Source organism: Pelophylax lessonae (genome assembly GCF_965119305.1).
Source record: "Pelophylax lessonae genome assembly, chromosome: 6".
Classification (NCBI taxonomy): domain Eukaryota; kingdom Metazoa; phylum Chordata; class Amphibia; order Anura; family Ranidae; genus Pelophylax; species Pelophylax lessonae.
In genome coordinates, this window is record NC_138773.1 from 29109355 (window position 1) to 29129294 (window position 19940).

General features: G+C 46.4%; 1 protein-coding gene across 1 annotated transcript in view; it reads left to right on the plus strand.

Moving 5' to 3' along the window:
- The window catches only part of LOC309558511 (uncharacterized protein), a gene marked incomplete at its 5' end in the record, with an annotated part of 140070 nt that overhangs the window by 86594 nt on the left and 33536 nt on the right, over nucleotides 1-19940 (plus strand). Inside the window, one exon of the mRNA XM_082261591.1 lies at nucleotides 3119-3390. Within this exon, the coding sequence (XP_082117717.1) occupies nucleotides 3119-3390 (272 nt within the window). The remainder of the gene's footprint in view (nucleotides 1-3118; nucleotides 3391-19940) is intronic.

Sequence of the window (19940 nt, forward strand, 5' to 3'; positions counted from 1 at the left end):
ACACAGAACAATGGTTTCATAACGAGCCCTCAATACACATTACTCTGAGTGTCAATACATCCCTTAGCAGACAACAGGTGAGGTCATTAGCACACCTGACAATAGGTGAATGGAAAGCCACCTCAGACAGTCCGTCTCCTCATTGAACTTCCTGGAATAACCATATTAGGAGTTGGTCTTCCTGGCCAGAGACCTCATGCTGTACAGGGAATAAAATCATCATTTTACAAGGGAGACATTATTCCTGAATATGACTGTCCCATTTGTAGTAGTCCAAACCATATTCTCAGTGTTCACCACCCTCCTGATCACCCTGCATCCATAACAGATGCAGGGTGACTAGAACATAAGAGAGCCCCATAAGGCTGGGCATGGTGCCCCCCGACCTCTCTAAAGGAATTTGGGGTTCACAACCCCCATGCCCAAAGTGACTCCTGTAACAAAAATCAACTTTGAGAGACAAATAGCGGAGGATAGTAAAAAAAAACCAAAGAAATTCTTTAAATATATCAACAGCAAAAAAACTAGGACAGAGCATATTGCACACATAATTAACAATGATGGGAGGATGGTTACAGAGGACACTGAAAAAGCAACCGTGCTGAATGCTTTTTTCTCTTTACACAGGAAATGGAGGGGTACACTGACCATGACTGTATGGTTAGTAGTAATACACAGGACTTGCCACTATGGCTAACTGAGGGTGAAATCAGGGAAAGGCTGGATAAACTTAACACAAACAAATCACCAGGCCCGGATGGCATACATCCGAGAGTACACAAGGAACTCAGTAAGGTTATATCTAGACCACTGTTCCTGATCTTTGCTGACAGTATTAGGACAGGAGATGTACCAGGGGATTGGAGGAAGGCTAACGTGATTCCGATATTCAAAAATGGCCAGAGGCATATCCCGGGAAATTATAGGCCTGTCAGTTTGACATCAATAGTATGTAAACTTCTGGAGGGGATGATAAGGGACTATATCGTAGAGTATGCTAAGGACAACAACATCATCAGCAATAATCAGCACGGGTTTACAAACCGGCGTTCTTGTCAAACCAATCTCTTAACATTCTACGAGGAGGTGAGCTGTGAGCTAGATAGGGGCAGACCAGTAGATGTGGTGTACTTGGATTTCGCTAAGGCGTTTGATACAGTTCCCCACAAGCGCTTAATTTATAACAATAAGGTCTGCAGGTATCGACAGCAGGGTTTTCTCTTGGATACGGAACTAGCTACAAGGGCGTGTCCAAAGGGTGGTAATTAACAGCGCATACTCAGACTGGTCTGAGGTAGTAAGCGGGGTGCCCCAGGGCTCAGTCCTGGGACCAACCTTGTTCAATTTATTCATAAATAGCATTGAGGACGGGATCAGTAGTTCGTTATCAGTTTTTGCAGATGACACAAAATTGGCCAGGGCAATAACTGCACAGCATGAAGCAGATATCCTACAGAATGACCTGGACAAAATAACAGAGTGGGCAACGACATGGCAAATGAGGTTTAATGTGGAGAAGTGTAAGGTTTTGCACTTGGGGACTAAAGACATAAAAACACAATACACGCTAGGAGGGGAACCCTTGGGGGAATCAATAATGGAGAAGGATCTGGGAGTCTTGGTTGATGATAGATTAGGCAACAGCATGCAATGTCAAGCGGCAGCTGCCAAAGCCAGCAGAATATTAGCATGCATAAAGAAAGGGATGTATTGCAAAGATAAGACTATAATCCTTCCACTTTATAAAACTCTGGTCCAACCGCATCTGGAGTATTCTGTCCAGTTCTGGTCGCCAGTCCTCAGGAGGGATGTGTTGGAGCTGGAGAGAGTCCAGAGAAGGGCACCTAAACTGATTAGGGGATTGGAGGACCTTAACTATGAAGAGCGGCTGCAATTGCTCGATTTATTCTCCCTGGAGAAGAGACGCCTGAGGGGGGACATGATAGCAATTTATACATTTCTCAATGGGGATCTCCGCTTAGAAAAAAAGCTGTTCATTCAAAGGGATTGCATGAGGACAAGAGGGCATACTATGCGATTAGAGGAGAAGCGTTTTAACCTCAGGCAACAAGGGGGGTTCTTTACTGTTAGGGCTACAAGATTGTGGAATTCTCTACCACAAGAGGTGGTTTCTGCGGGAAGTATGGTGGCTTTCAAAAGACTCTTAGACTTACATCTCAAGGATCAGGACATTAAGGGCTATGTGAGATGATTACAGCCACACACACCCACACAGGTTGAACTGGATGGACTACTGTCTTTATTCAACCTCACTTACTATGTAACTATGTAACCTGGTAGTGGTAATAAGCCCAAACCCAAAAACTTGCAACTTTCAAATCATTAGATGTGGTGGCTGCACTCGTTTTCTTTTTTAGATTTCTTTACCTTTCTTTTCGCCTGGTAATCTGGCCAGTAACACACTCCCTGATTTAGGGTGCCTATGTTAAGTTCATGTTAAGTTCAAATGTTAAGTTTGAGCCTTGAAATAATCTACGCCAATCAGGTTTGCATTCGTCTCCATATGTTTACTCAGAATATACGCCATACAGCGGGTCCACATCTTCCAACAGATATGTGACCCAGATTATATTGGTTACAGAGCTTTTATAGTACATAAACGGGCACAAGCCCAAGTTACAGATTACACAAAGTTTCACAATATTACACAAGATTTCACAATATAGATCTAGGCGGATGACAATACATTCCTTGTGGAAAATCCCATTTACACATCGGGTCATTTTGACCTAGCAAGGGCGTAGTGACAGGTTAGTCTGACAATTAAAAAAGATTGAATATGTTAGGGAAAATAACATTTTACGGTAATAAGGGCTTATTTCATAAACATCTCTTTCCGGGAACTTTATCATTTTTGGCAGAACATTTCATATCCTCTGGGACAACGTGAGACACAGTATTTAAAACATACCAACTAGAATTCTAAGCATTAAGAAGAATATATTTTTTTAGTATATTAAAGGGGACTCTTTGACTATATAACGATATGCTCTTCATATATTTTCAAATCTTGACATTCCCTCCTGTGGTTAGAATTCTTTGGTATTCATCTAACTTGAATTTCAAACTTCTTCTGTGTCGTTACGTTGAACTCCAGGTATGCGGGTAACCATCTCATGGGCCGTCTTTATGCGAGACCTTGAGAGCTCAAAAGAACCAGTATTAGTACGAGCAGTAGCCATTTTCATACAACATTTGCATAGCATTGGTACACATCTAACTACCAGTATGATCAATACTATAATTCCAACAATATACAGGATACCATGCAATATACCTGCGAACAACCCTCCAATACCGGTAAACCAGTTGGCAGGATTTAGCCAAGAAAGCCAGCTTTCCCAGCTACCCCCAATTCAGGCAGTTTCGGTATGTTCTTTACGAAAATCCAGTTTTTTTTTTTTTTAACCAAACAGTTCTTTATTGAACAAAAAAAGTGCAAATAACAGTAACAGGGTAATGCAGTAATCCACAAATAATCAGCCAAGCAATGACCAGAACAACAGGGTATGAGTATCCAAGGACATATTTGCGAGTACATACCCAGGAAAGTAACCCAAACAAGTATCAATGGCATGGAACAACTACACGACAGCGTGAGGCGTGAGGACCGAGGAACACTGTGAATGGCCTGCGGACCAGGGAACTATGTAGGGGAGGGGGACGGGACACCGGGTCCAATACACGTCTCCGGGGCCTGGGTCCACCTGTCCCATATCTTAGTAAATTTCGTGGGACATCCACGATGAGTATACAGAAGTTTCTTATACGGAATAGTGACATTAACTTCCCTTAGCCAGTCATGAAAAGCAGGAGGTCTATCTCGCATCCAACTTCTCGCAATCAGCTTTCGGGCAGAGAACAGGACCTCATGCAGAAAGATAGTGGTACACTTATTCATGCTGGTGTCAGGAAATATACCCAATAGACACGGCTTGGGGACCAGTGAGAGAGGAGAGCCCATGGTGTCATGCAGGAATTTAACTATCTGTGCCCAGTAGCCCTGAACCTCTGGGCAGCTCCACAACAAGTGATAAAAAGTTCCCCGCTCCCGTTTACATATAGGGCAGGTGTCTGAGGTGTCACGTCTGTATTTGGCTGTCAGGATGGGGGTAAGATACGCAGGATGAAGGATATATATTTGCGTAAGGCGGTCGGACAATTTAGGGGAGGCCAGTTTACAAGTATCCAGGGCGTCGCTCCACTCGTCCTCCTCCAGGGCTCCCACATCCTCCTCCCATCTAGCCTTAGGGACATAAGCAAGGACCGTGGACGCCGGCTCGTGCAACATAGTATATAAGATCGAAATGAGGTGACTAGGGTCCGAGCAGCTAACCACTTCCAGCACGCACAGGAACTGGAGGAAGGGCAGGAAGAGGTTGAGGGAATTGTGTCTGGAAAGCGTGTCTCAGTTGAAGATATCTATAATGCATATGGGGGGGAAGATGGAACCTGTTGGAGAGGGACTCAAAGTTCCTAATATTACCATTTGTGAGGAGATGAGACAAGAATAAGATTCCGTGTCGTACCCACACATGCACATCGGGTATAGTCTGGAACTCAGGAAGGGAGGCATTGCACCACAAGGGGGTGTATTCGTGAAGGTCCGGGAGGGCCAGCTTGCTCGAGACCACATCCCACAGCCTCCGATAGTGATACAACATTGAAGTCCTGCTGTCCCTGTTATCTGCCCCCCGTATACCCGAGACTATGAGAGACAGTGGATCTGTGAGTGCATGGGCCTGAGACGGTGCAAGGAGCGCTAGGAATCTATCCCTATCAGAAGAATTAAAATGGAAAAAATGAGACAACTGCGCTGCAATATAGTATAAATTAAAATCAGGGAGAGCCATCCCCCCTAGATTGGTAGCATTCTTCAGTTTCCACCAGGACAATTTGTGCCTGGAGGATCCCCAGACAAACGGTTTAAGAAGAGATTCCAATTGAAGAAAATACCGGAGTGGGAGATATATCGGGGAATGCCACAGGACATAGAGCAGTTTTGGGAGTAACACCATCTTTATCAGATTGATGCGTCCCATGACCCCCAATGACAGTCTAGCCCAAATCTGAGTCCGCATTTTGACCATGGAAAGGAGAGGTAGTAAGTTGTCCGGGACATAATCAGACGCTCTCTTCGTGACTTGAACTCCCAAGTATTTAATACGGTCCACCCTACACAAGGGGAACTCAAGGTTGTGGGGGACCGACGAGATATCGTCGATGGGCAGGATTTGGGACTTATCCCAGTTAATTTTTAAGCCCGAGAATTGGCCATAGCTGCCAATCAGGGACAGCGCTGTATGGAGAGAGGCCTCTGGGTCCGCAAGAAACAGCAGCGTGTCGTCCGCGTACATGCTAATCTTCTCCTCCAGAGGCCCTACGCGGAGGCCGCCTATATCCGGGTGGGTCCTAATAGCAATGGCCAGGGGCTCCGCCACTAGAGCGTATAACAGTGGGGACAACGGACAACCCTGTCGTGTCCCCCTACTAAGAGGGAAAGCAGCAGACGTCCAGCCGTTTGCCAACACCCTGGCCACCGGTGCCTGGTACAGAACCTGCACCCAGCGGACAAAATGCGGGCCAAAGCCAAACCCCTCCAGGCATCTCCAAAGAAACCTCCATTCAACAGAGTCGAAAGCTTTGGCGGTGTCCAAGGACACCACCACTCTGGCTCCCACATTATCGTGCGTGGCCTGTAAATTCATAAATAGCCTTCTCAAATTAAAAGAAGTGTTCCTGCCGGGCATAAAGCCCGACTGGTCAGTGTGGATCAGAGAGAGGAGGACCTTGTTGACCCGAATGGATAAGAGTTTCGCCAAAATTTTCACGTCAACCTGGAGAAGGGATATAGGTCTGTAGGACTCTGGACGATGCGGATCCTTACCGGGCTTAGGTATAAGAACCACCAGAGCCTCTCTCATGGATGGTGGCAGAGTAGAGGTCTCAAAGATATCTGTAAACAACGCCAACAAGCGTGGGGCCAAGTCTTCAGCGTATGCTGAATAGAATTCTATTTGGAGGCCGTCTAGGCCCGGTGATTTGGCTCTCGAGAATTGCGATATGGCCTCCACGATCTCCTCCACCGTAAGCGGGGCCTCCAAAGACTCTACCTGCTCGGCCAACAATTGGGGGAGTTCTATAGAGGCCAGAAAAGCATTCATTCGAGAGTCATCCGCTGGGGCCACGGAAGTGTAAAGATCCCGAAAAAATTCCCTGAACAAATCAGCTACCTGCTTAGGATCAGCGGTCAAAGAACCCTGTGGTGAGCGCAACTTAATCACCACCGGGGGTCTATCTTCGCAATGCACCAGATAAGCCAAGAGCTTACCCGCTCGCTCCCCGTGCTCAAACAGTTTCTGCTTTTGGAAAAATAACTTCCTACGAGCCCTTTCGTATTCCATCTGTGCTACCACCCTAGTCACCAGTTTAAGCTGCGCGGCTCCCTCCGGCGTTGGAGCCGCCTGGAAGGCCTGCTCCGCCGCAGCCAAGTGGCGCAGAGCGCCATTATAGCTCTCCAAAGATTCAGTCTTGATCTTGTTGATTGCATGTGTTAAATGGGATCTGACATGTAGCTTAAACGTTTCCCAAACCACTGACGGGGAAGCAGAATGGTCATTCTCCGCAAAAAACTGTCTCCAAACCGATGACACATCCGCCTCCTCAGGAAGAAGCCCGAGCCAATGTGGGTTAAGCCTCCACGCCGGGGGGGGACGGTCACGGCCAAAACTAATCCTCACCCAGTAGGGACAGTGATCCGACAAACCCCGAGCCGAGAAACCAGCGTCCAACAGGCGTGGGAGGAGGGAAGGGGAGACCAGGATAAAATCTATGCGAGACATGGACTGACGAGCAGAGGAGTAACAGGAGTAGGCCAGCTTATCAGGGTATGTAGCTCTCCAGGTGTCAAAGAGGTTAAATTCCGTCAACAGTCTAGCAAATCTAGTCGAGGTGGGTAAGGGAGAGGACGGGGGCACCGTATGAAGTCTGTCCAAACTAGGATTCAGGGTATTATTAAAATCCCCCAACCAGAGTACTGGTATGTGGGGGTTTGACATCATAAAATCCAGGCCCTCCATAAGGATAGTAGAGGAAAATGGGGGGGGCACATAATACGCCATAAGTAGGAAAGGTTCCCCATACAGCAGCACAGAAAGAAACACAAATCTACCCTGAGGGTCTACTAGGGATCCCCGGAGCTCAAAATGTACAGTCTTGGCCACGAGTATAGCCACACCCCGCGAATGGGAAGTGAACATGGAATGGAACGTCCAGCCAATCCACGGGCGACGGAGTGCCATCTGAAGTCTGCCCTCAAGGTGGGTCTCCACCAGCACCACCACATCTGCACGCTGGCTTTTAAGAGAGGTAAACACTGCCGAGCGTTTAATCCTGTCGCCCAGGCCCCGGACGTTCCATGTTAGAAATTTAAGTTGGGCTATTAATTGTCGGTAGCAGCAAGCTGCGCAGGAGCCCCGGGAGTCCCGTTTGACCCACAATAATAAGAGTTACAATGCATGTTAAGGGAGTAGCCTCGGTCAGGCACAGAGACAGTTGTTCCATAAAAATTGCAAATAGCCGTAGAAAACTTAACAGGGTAAACAATATACATTCCCACGGATACTGATCAATTGTGAACAATAAAGAAAACAGTTCCCCCCACCCCGCCCTGCACCAACCCAAACATGTGCGGGCATTTCAATCCCATATCCAACCACAACAGAATCCGGACCTGTAAAACTTAAGAAAATAAGGAGCATAAGAAAAAACCCCCGCACAAAAATGAGGGGAAAAACAGGTCCAGCATTTGGCCCAGGAAAACAACAGCCTGAGCATATACCCCCACCGTCCACACAGACAATGGAGGAGTGGTTGGTGCGCAGCTCTGCCTAACACAGAGCCCTCGGGCGAAACTTCGCTGGGTAGTAAAGGCACAATCGTAGGAAAGCTAGAAAACTGGGTAAGGAGTACCAAAAGTAAGGAAAGAGGAAGAAAAAAGAAGAAGAGGGGAGAAGAAAGTAGAGAAAAGGGGAAGAAAAGAGGGGTTTGGTAAGAGAGAAGAAGAAGAAAAGAGGACTAGGGCCCACCGGCCAAGAAAGCCCATGGGCAGTAGTATTCAACAACACACATGGAGTCATAGGAGGAGATAAAGGAGAAGGTAGAAAGAGAGTATGATCACCGAGGCGAAAAAGGAGGGGAGAGAGAGACACAGAGATATAAAGGCATACATGGGAGGATATCAAGGCACATAGGAGAATAGCGTGGTCCCCCTCCAGACCAGTGGATGGTTCGTGGACCGGGCAGGATAAAAGTGAGGGAGGTCAAGGCAGCACAGGAGCAGTCATAGTCACCTTCCAGACAAGGGTATAGGATACTCAACCCGGAGAGGGAGCTGCCAGGTGAGAGAAAGTGCCAATAAGCCGGTCACCAGCGGGTAGCAGAGAAGAGGCAGGGGGGGAGCTCAGTTCCGAGTGTCCAAGTGTTCCAGCCACGATATGGCAGCCTCCGGATCATCAAAAAAATGAACTCTGTCTCCCCCCTCCACTCGCAGACGAGCCGGGAACAACATGGCATATTTTATGTTCTTGACACGTAGTCTACGTTTGGCTTCAAGAAAGGTCTTGCGCTTTTTCTGCACTTTGGCCGAAAAGTCGGGGAATATTTCAATCCGTCCATTTCCATAAGGGATATTGCCCTTTTCCCTGTTTAAGCGCAGGATGGTGTCTCTATCTCGATAGTTCAACATCTTAGCAATAAAGGTGCGGGGAGGCGCCCCCTGAGGAGGGGGTTTCCCCGATAAACGGTGGGCTCGTTCCACGGTAAATGTGGGGGAGAAGGCCTCGCGCCCATAAGTATCGGTCAGGAGTCGCTCCAGGAAATCCGCCGGGTCTCTGCCCTCTGCCCCTTCCGGGAGACCAATCAGCCTGACATTATACCGCCTCAGTCTATTCTCCATGTCGTCTTGTTTGAGCAAAAGCTGGCTCACCTGGAGCTGAAGACGATCAGAGACATGCTGCAGGGGGAGCAGGGAATCCTCCACTCCGCTGATCCTTTGTTCAGCCTCGCCGACCCGGTCACGCAGCTTCTGTTGGTCCTGGCGGATCAGGGAGATGTCAACTTTGATCTCCTCGATTTTGGCCGTGAGGGAGGTCTGGCAGAGCGAGATCGCATCCAGAACACGGACCGTGTCCGCAGTCGCCACGCTACCTCCCGCTCCCGCCTCGGCGCCATCTTGGGAAGAGCCATCCTTCTCCTGTCGGCGAAATTTGTCGAGTTTAGCCACGGTGTCCGTGGGTTTCTTCGGCGGCGACATGGTGCCTGAGGTACTAGGGCACAAGGAGGGTGCCGTGAAGCCAAAAGTAAGGCCCGGGATGCAGGATAAATGGGGTTAAAGGATGATCAGCCGGCGGAGCTCTAGTCACTAGCGTCCTACTCCATGCCGCTCCAGGCCACGCCCCCACGAAAATCCAGTTTTAATTGCTGCGCCCTTTCTACATGTGAAATGATGGCATCTTCGGCTTTTGTATCATTTCCTATATAATTGCAGTATGAGGTTCCCACTACGGTACATATTCCTCCCTGACTAGCAGTAAGGTAATCCAACACCAGCTGGTGTTGTAAAACCTCCTTTGTAATCATTTTTAATTCAGTGGCCATCAATATGAAATTTCTGTCATACAGAGCAGTTATGCTAAACCATTAAGTCAGCTAAATCTATAATAAAAATGAAGGCTTTTTTAATACAACATCTATTCACCCAAGGTATAGAAAATATTGGTCTTATCTCTCTATCATGGGACTCAATATCAGTATCATCATCATCTCTTTCTGGGCCTATATTTTGAGTGGGAATAGGGGGTGGTATTTTAAAATGAGTCTCTTCTTCAGTGTCATCTTTAGTTTCCTAATTTCTGCTAGTATCATCTTCCACTTGTCCGGGGATAGCCTGTACTGGAATATCCTGTTCAGTGAGGGCTCTTTTGAAGAAATGGGCAGGGATTTTATGCAATTATGTCTCTTTAAACTCATTGTCACTCATATACCATGTAGCAGGCACATTAATAACTTCTAATTGTTCTGGTGTGAATGTTGGCGGTGTGTGAAATCATGCAATTCCTGATATCGATCTTTACTCCACATAACATCTTTACCATCAAACCAATACCTGACATCCATGCACTGCGAGTCTCCAATCACTCGATCAGTATTCTTGTAACCTTTTTCAAGCAGTTCTGGCAGATAAATGCGGGTAAAGTTAATACATACTGCTGGTATTCTCATTGGGGCATTGGTAAATAGTAGTAGTGAGATGGCCTTGTCAACCATATTAGCACTGATATCACCAAAATGAGCACTGTCTTCTATCTCAGCTAGGGTACTGGATATACCTAGTAAGGGCATTATTAAGTCTTATGCGAGATAGGTGAGTGTGTGCATATCCAACATTCCAACATTTAGTGATTTCCAACTTCTTGGCAGCTTGCAACTGCATAGCCACAAAGGAATTATAGAAGGGTTCTCCCAGTTTAGCATGTAAGTCTCTCTTCAGCCTTTGATCAACTCCAGGCTCTGTGGTAATGTGTAACTTTTTAGTCATTACAGTAGCATTGAGGAAAAAGGTATCATGCGTCTCACCTTTTTTTATCATGTGAATCCATTCATACATCATGACTGTGATCCACACCAAAGCTTCTCCACTCAGGATAATTCCTCAGAGATGCAGATCGGCTCTAGGCATTATAAGATACATTCTTCCATATTCGTAGTCTTCTGGCTCGAGCCCAAGTCAATGGTGGAGATGACCTAGGAGGCAAAGGTACAGAAAAGTCCTTGCCAACAGTACACTGGCTTGTATGTTTGTTCAAAGCTACTGCTTTCTTACAATGGGAACCATGCACCCAATACTTGTAGTCTTTTAGCTTTACAGCTGTGGGAGACACAAGAATAATCTGGAACGGTCCTTTCCACTTAGGGGACAGAGTAGTCCTGGGGGTGTGATTCTTGATATACACCCACTCTCCAGAATATAGTCCATGAGTCTTTTCACTTGGGTCCACTGGTTGTCCTGCTTTGGAAAAAGTATCAGAATACACATTTGCCAAATTGCGTACATAGTCTATCATAGCGTCTTGACCATTTATTAAAGTCACTGTTTCTGATGTTACAGAAACTGTAGGAAGTCTTTTTTGGGGGGCGCCCAAACAATATATCAAAAGGTGATAGTCCATGTTTCTCCTTAGGGGTAGTCCTGATGGTTGCTAGGGCTATGGGCAATGTTTCTACCCATGTACTTTTTCCATTAGTAGTCATCTTGGCCAGATACCTTTTTAGGGTTTGATTACTGCGTTCCACCATCCCACTAGCCTGTGGTCTATAAGGTGTGTGTAACTTTTGTTTCAGTCCCAAAATATCTATTACCTCTGCTATTAGTTTGTTATCAAAGTGTGTACCTCTGTCTGAAGAGATCACAGCTCCCATACCAAACCTGGGAATCAATTCTCTAGTAAGACACTTAACTACTATTCTGGCATCATTCTTTGCGGTTGGGTAACTTTCCACCCAGCCCAAAAATTGATCCATGCAAACTAAAAGATACTTGAATCATCCACAAGGGGGCATATCTGAGAAGTCAATCTGCACAATTTGAAACGGCTCCTCAGTATGCGGATTGTGTTTCATAGGAGTAGGCACTGGTTTACCTTTGTTATGCATTTGACATACAGCACATTGATTAACCTATTTAGCAGCATATGTATAAAAACCTGGGGCCCACCACTGTTTGTTCACGACCCGACACATCCCTCCTGTTGAGACATGGCAAGGCCCATGGCTCAAGGCAAACAATGAAGGAAAAAGAGTTGGTGGAGCAATCAGTTTGTCATTCAACCTCCACAGACCATCCTGTCCACAAACAGCTCCTTTTGCAGACCAAGTGGATCGGTGGGGTGAACTTTCCTGTAGGGCCAAAAGAACACTAAGGTCTACCTGAAGCTCTGTGACAAAAAATGTAGAGACTGCAGGTGGCTGATAAGAGTGAATAGCTTCTTTGGCATATTTATCAGCCAAAGCATTCCCCACAGACACATAATCATCAGACTTAGTGTGTGCCTTGCATTTGATTACTGCTACTTTAAGGGGCAATTGAACTGCAGACAACAATCTGACAATTAACTCTTTGTGCTGAATGGGTGTTCCTGTTGCTGTCAGATAACCCCTTTCCTGCCATAATTGTGCAAAACTGTGCAATATACCTACAGCATAGGCAGAGTCACTGTAGATATTAACAGAGTCACCTTCTCCCAATTCCAAAGCAACACAGAGAGCTGTTAATGCTGCTGCCTATGCTGATCTGGAACCTGTTAGAATCTCTGTATGTAGTAGTCGGTTATCGCCATTTACCACTGCACAAGCGGCAAAGGTCAGACCATCTGGTCTCCTTAGGGATGATCCATCCACAAACAAGTCTGCACATGCAGGCAGACCAGCAATGGGTTAATCCTGAAGATCAGATCTGGGTTTTGTTACTTCATCAATAGAGGCAGCACAATCATGTATCAGGTATTCAGAATCATCAACTTCCTCACTGTCAGCTTCCGGTAGAAAAGTAGCCGGATTCAGAGTCTGGCAGCGCTGGATTTTGAGGTTGGAAGCTGATAACAAAATCAAATGATTATGTGTTATCCTCTGTACTGAGGAGTGTTTAGTATAGGCACTATTCAACATAGCCTCCAAATCATGGGGGCACATCAAATACAAAGTGTTGCCCAATACAATGTCTACAGTTTTCTCAACCAGTAGGGCAGCCACCGCTACTGATTTTAGACATCCAGGGAGCAACGCTGTCCAATGGGTAACTGTAGTACCCCACTGGGCGATGTTTGGCACAGAAGTGTTGTGTTAATACCCCATTTGCATGTCCATTTATTTCTGTGCAAAATACAAAGAGATCTTTGCTATAATCTGGCAAACCAAGACTGGGCACTGTTAGAAAACTGGGGTAAAAACTGCCTACAGTATCCCACCAATCCTAGAAATGCTCTCAATTGTTTTCGAGTTTTTGGCATTTGTTGTTTAGCAATTACTTTTTTCCGTTTATCAGTTAGATGCTTGACACCCTGCGAGATGCAATGTCCCAGGTATTGTACCTTTAATTGCACCCACTGTACTTTAGAGGCGTCTACCTTTTGGCCAATTTTGGCTAGAAAATTCATCAGTGAAATGGAATCCTCAATACAGGCCTGCTCTTCGGGGGAGGCTAGCAAAAGATCATCGACATATTGTACTAATATGGATCCTCTAGGGGGCTGCCATTCATCTAGCTTCTCCTTTAACGCTTGTGGGACCCAGTGGCGGCTGGTGCTCAAAAATTTTGTGGGGGGGGCGAAAAAAGAAAAATTTAATAGGTATTGCTTTGCGGCAAAAAACGCAGTAAAAAAATTGCGTGACTTTGAGGTCATGGTACAGGCATGGCACAGATGATGGTATGGGCATGGCACAGGTGATGGTATAGGCATTGCACAGGTCAATGTACAGGCATGGCACAGGTAAATGTACAGGCATGGCACAGGTCAATGTACAGGCATGGCACAGGTCAATGTACAGGCATGGCACAGGTCATGTACAGGCATGGCACATGTCAATGTACAGGCATGATGGCACAGGTCAATGTACAGGCATGATGGCACAGGTCAATGTACAGGCATGATAGCACAGGTCAATGTACAGGCATGATAGCACAGGTCAATGTACAGGCATGATGGAACAGGTCAATGTACAGGCATGCAGCTTCACAAAAACCACACAGTGCGCTGCCATATTGTCTAATATCGCCACTTCAAAGTTCTTCACTTACCGTTAGCTGGGCTGCTGCTGGTCCCTGACGGTCTGTCACACACTGCTGGGAGCCTGGGACTGTGTCTACTTTCCCTCCCTGGCTGCGCGGCTGCGCCTGCAGCCTGCCTGAAGTCGACTCGAGGACTCGTCTGACCTGGTGGGACTCCAGGAGACTGGTCTCGTCTCAGTCAGTGCCGGTCTGTGGTGGGGTGAGCCAGGATTCAGGACGTCTCCTACAGTCCTACGGTAGGTCGCGGTCGGCTACACCTCACTCACTCCGATGTCCGATCCGTCCGACTATCAGCTCCTCCACGGTCACGCTACTCTTGTATCGATCGCTGCTCCTCTCTCTCTGCACCGGGCCGCGGGTGGGAACGGAAGGTGATCGTGACGCCGGGGCGGTGCACCACCCCCAGGCGTCACGTCACCAGGTCCGATGTCCTCCTGCGATTGGTCCAGGCTGGACTCTGGACCATTTACAGCCCGGACATCGTTAAAGTGGGGTGTGTCGGGGCGCATTGCTCTGCGCCCCCCGATGACCCCCAGAAGAGCGCCAATCGGCGCCTCTGCCAGGCAAGGGTGGGGTCAAAAACCCTATCCCCCCTACCCAGCACTAAGTCCGGCGCCCCTAGTGGGCGAAAAATTTTCTTTTTTTTAATCTTTTTTTTTTGCTTGTGTTTGGGGGGGGCGGTGCCCCTGTGCCCCCTATGGGCGGGCCGCCACTGGTAGGACCCCATAATTGGAAATGTACACTACTCCTGACAGGGGATAAGGAGGTTCCGCCATGGGAACTCCTCTTGGCGGCACCTGTACTATACAAACTGGCACTCCCCTGGGTTCAGGAACCTTTTCCTTAACCTCCGGGACTTGCATATTCATTATTTTAGTTTTTCCCTTTCTCTCTATTTTTAACTTTCTTTTTTGTAACACTTCACAAGCTATCTGTGCTATGTCAACCAACTCAGGGACAGGTTTAATTCTCCAGCCCACTATGCAGAGCTCCATTTCTTTTCTAATCTCAGACAACAATCCACTTACAAAAAATATTTATCACTTTAGGTCGTTTCATGTCATCTTCACTTTCAGTCGCCCAATCACTATGCTTCTGTATAGCATCTTTGAATCTATTCCGATTGTTCAATACATCCTCACCTTCCTTCTGAACAACATCCAATAACATTTGCATCTCCTGTCCTTTATCAAACATGCTTGTTACCCATTCCTTTAGAATTTCATTCAACCTATCAATCTTTGTTTCATACGTATTTTGGCCATCTGCCTCTACCTTCAATATCCCTTATTCATGCGCACTTATTTATTTATTTTTTCCAAATGTGTTCCATACATCCACATATTTTTCATGTACTGTACCATCAATCAAAATCCACATATCTGTATATGTAGCTTGCTGAGTTTTATCCATTAACATCAACCTTTTATACCATCTCTTTAAGACACTTAGCAATGTTTGGGAGATCTTCTATAATTGTCCTAATTTCTTGGGGCTTCTAAGGCTCCATGTACACGGGACGCTGGAAATGGCCGTTTAGGAGCAGTTGGGCGTTTTTTTCAGAAGCCCCTGAACCCATCTACATTTTATCTTATCTGTCCATGTACACCAGGTCGTTTACAGTCATTTGCAGGCAGTTGCGTTCAGGGACTGTTTTTAGAACGCAATTATTTGCGTTCGAACGTGTGTTTCCCGGCGTTTTAAACGCACAAACGCGTCCGAACGCGTCCGAACGCGTCTGAACGCGGCTGAACGCGATGACCCGTGTTTAGCGTTCGCGTTTTTCCATTTTAAAGGGGAATAATTTTTATGACCTCTAGGAACGCTTCTAAACGCAAACGCTGCTAAACGCTGCTAAACGCCCACTAAACGCGGGTACAAACGCGACTGAACGGACGTTTCAAACGTCCTAAAAATTCCAGCATTCAAAGGGACTTTTAATAACGTCCCGTGTACATGGAGCCTAAGGGACATAATCTTTCCCTATCCTTGCTGTATACTGACCTCCATCACCTAATTTTAAGGGCATTTCTATACCAGGTCAGTTACCCGGACTGAAAAACAGGAAACAAAGATGGCTTTGTCTCCTCTTCTACTAGGACGTTAAAAAAAAACATCACTTCACTGTAAAAGTGGGTAGCATCGGATGGTATGGCCATCAGTAGAGATGGCACATCAAATACCACTTGTATGCTACAATCGGATAAAACTAAAAACTTTTTGGCTCCATGCCAATCTTACAAAAAAAACTCTTTGGTCTCGTGTCAATTTTACAAAAACCTGACCAGAGGTTCCCCTCCTTCAATAGAGGACACCCCTAAAATATCACTCAAAAACTATAATCAGATAAAAAGTTAATCTGTTTTAAAAATTTTGGCTCAGTGCCAACAGGGTCCAATGGTCACACTAATTGCGGTAACCCTTTCTGTCCAAAAATAAGTTCCATAACTATAACGGGAACAAAGATATTTACATTTGAACCCTTTCTTGGAAAGTAGCCAATTTTCAAAATTTTGCACCAGAGCTCCCTTTCACACAGGGACCCATGAGCAAAATGTAATTTCTCATTATCTATAATTCTATATAAAAAATAACCTCAAAGTGTCCTGCCAACTACGGCGAACTATGTTTTCCCTGATAAAACAGTTTCCATTACTCTTCTTCATCTATTTGTTAAAGCAGCTTTCTCTGGGCACATTTTATAAGGGGGGGGGGCTTCACCTCTTTCTTTGATACTTCTTCCCAGGCTGCTAGACATTCAATTCCCCCACAATCAGACATTTTAAATAGCAAGTTAACCAAGGCATCAATTGTAGGCGTACTCAGGGAGCCCTCTGGTGGTCACCATTTAGAGGGATCCTCTTTATAGGCTTTTTTAGTAATTTTGCACCACTTTACATGATGTTTTTTTTTTTTTAATTGTAATTTTTATTGAAAATATAAGCATAGATAAGTAACAAACAAGGGGTAGGGGACCCCTAAAAAGAAAAGACAATAAACAATAACATTGCAAAACAAGGTCAAACAGTCCCAGTTGGAACACGCAATTGCAAAAGAGTATTCCACAAGGGAGAAAGATTATATGATATAAACCATAGTCACCAAAGTACAGGATAATAGAAAGTACCTCATAGCAAACAGCAAACAGCCACTTGCACCATACACTCAACTCGGGGTAGAGTCCTGCAAATCCCAATCAGCCCATACAGCGTTGAAGCGCGTGACTTCGTCATGAGCCGTAGCAGTTAGGAATTCCATTCTCCGTATCTCCAACACCAGGCGTTGAAAAAGAACAGCATCTGGTGGCCCCGTCTGCCGCCAACACAACGGGATTGCTCTTCTAGCAGCCACCAAAAGGAAAGATAGCAACCGCCTGGTAGGCTTGGAGACCCCGGGGAAGGGAAGGCCCAGGCTATAGTGTAGGGGGTCCAACAGGAGAGACAAACTTGTACTGACTGTAGCTTCGACTCCACCATTGCCCAGAAAGGTTGAATAAGAGGGCATTGCCAGAAAATATGAAATAGAGTGCCCGTCCCAGTACTACAGTGCCAGCAAGCAGCAGGGCAAGACGGGTCAATCTTATGTAATTTGGCCGGGGTCCTATACCAGAATAACAAAATTTTTAAGGTAGTCTCTCTCTGCACCACACACCGAGAAGATTTGAAAGCCGTGGTCCATATCTTATCCCACATCTGCAGAGAAATTGGCTTTTGTAGTATAGCAGATCATTTGCGCATATAGAGATGAGCATCCTCCACCAGGGGATGCGTGTCATGTAAAATATTATAAATGCTAGAGATCAGATGCCTCTGGTGGGGCCCCTGCGCCGTTAACTGCTCAAAGGCCGTGGGCCGCTCCAGAGTCAAAGAACCCATCAGGGACTGAAACAAGTGGCCGACCTGGAGGTAAAAATAAAAAGTATGTTTAGAAATACCATATTTCTCTCGCAAAGTTTCAAAGGGATATAGAGTATGGGAGACCGGATGAACAAGGTTATGTAGCTGAAACGGAGGAGCCTGCAACCACGTCCACACCGTCCTATCTGCAGGCCATCAGAGATGGGTGGATTAAAGGGTACACTAGTAAGCAGCGGACATGGCGAGGAGAGAGAGTACTTACTATAACACTTGAACCACACATCCAAAGAGCAAAGCATAGGTGAAAGGCACATGGTACGCAGGACTCTATCCGAGTGCAGATTAGTCGACCACAACAAAGAGCAGGGGTGAACCGGAAAAAGAACAGCCCTCTCAATTTCCGACCACCGGTTAGGGGCCACCAGAGAAGACCAGGAGGCTGCCCCCCGGAGGTGGGATGCAAAATAATACTTGATAATGTCTGGAGCTCCAAGGCCTCCCCTCCTCCTCAGGGAAAAAACCACAGAATAAGCCACCCTGTGAACCTTATTATTCCAAATAAAATTCAAGAAACTACGCTGCATGAATTTCAATTGAGACATGGGGACCTGAACCGGCAAGGTGTCAAAAAAATATAGTAGTTTAGGTAAGATGGACATTTTTAGGACATTAATCCGTCCCAATAACGAGAGGGGATAACCCATCCACTGACGCAAGGAGCCTAGGAGTTCTTTAAACAAAGGGACATAATTCTGTTGATATAGGGTCCCGTAAGAGGGTGTAAGTTTGATCCCCAAATAGGAAAGGGTAGTCGTGCACCAACGATAGGGGTATGGGACAAGAGCCCAGGGGGGATATGAAGAGGTAAGGCCTCCGTTTTCGTAGCATTAACCTTATACCCGGAGATGGCCCCAAAGGAGGACAGGACCACGTGGAGGGAAGACAAAGACAGCAACGGATCAGTGAGGGTCAGGAGGATGTCGTCAGCAAATAGAGACAAAGTATACTCCCGCTGTCTCATCAGCACCCCACTAAGGTGTTGTCTAATGGCCGCCGCCAGGGGCTCCAAGCATAGTATAAACAGCAAAGGAGACAACGGGCACCCCTGACGGATGCCATTATGCAACTCAAAAGAAGGGGACATAAATGCAGATGACATCCGCACCTGAGCCGTCGTGGGCGAATATAAGGCCTCTAAAGCCCTATAAAAGGGACCCTGAAAACCAAAGCGCTGCATAGTAGCACAAAGGTATGGCCAGCTTAGACAGTCAAAGGCCTTCTGGGCGTCTAAACTTAGAACCAAGGCCAGGCGGGGGTACCTATTCAAAAGATCAATCAGATCTATGGTGTGTCTGGTATTATGACTTGCGTAGCGGGACAAAACAATCCCCACTTGATCTCTGTCTACAAGCTTGGGAATAAGGGTGGACAGCCTATTAGCTAGGATCTTAGTTAAAATTTGTAGTCCGAGTTTAACAGGGCAATAGGACGATAATTATCAGGGAGGGAAGGGTCTTTCCCCGGCTTCGGGATGACTGATATAAAAGAGTGAGTAAATTGGGGATGGGGGACTTTCCCTTGAAGTAAAGAGGTATAGAGTTTCAGCAGATGGGGTGCAAGAATGGGCTGGAAGGTTTTATAGTAAAGATATGGCAGACCATCAGGGCCGGGGGATTTTTGGGAAGGGAGCTCCTTAATGGTAGCGGCCAGCTCTTCTATTGAAATATCGGCATTCAACATAGTCAGGGCAGACGCTGACAATTTGGGAAGGGACAGATCCTTAAAAAAGTCATTGAAACGTTCCTGAGTAAAGATAAAACGATTTTCAGGGGTAAGGCAGTTATAAAGCTTACTTTAGAAGGTACCAAACACTTTGGCCATAGTATACGGGCAGTGGGTGGGGGATCCATCCGACTGGACCAATAGGTCAGGAACCGAGTGGAAGGGCCGGGGTCTAAGTTTATTGACCAACATCCTGTGGGGCTTATTAGAAAACTCATAAAACTTCTGCTTGGCCCAGGATAGAGACTTAGCTACTTTAGACAAATCTAGAGATTTAACACACTCTCGGAGGTGCACAACTGACCTAAAATTTGCCACCGAGGGAGACCCCGCAAGCCGAGCCTCCGCCACCCGCAAATCAACCAGTAGAGAGGCTTTTTGACAGCCCTCCTCCCTCTTTAGCCTGGAGCCCTCAGCAATACAAGAGCCCCGAAAGG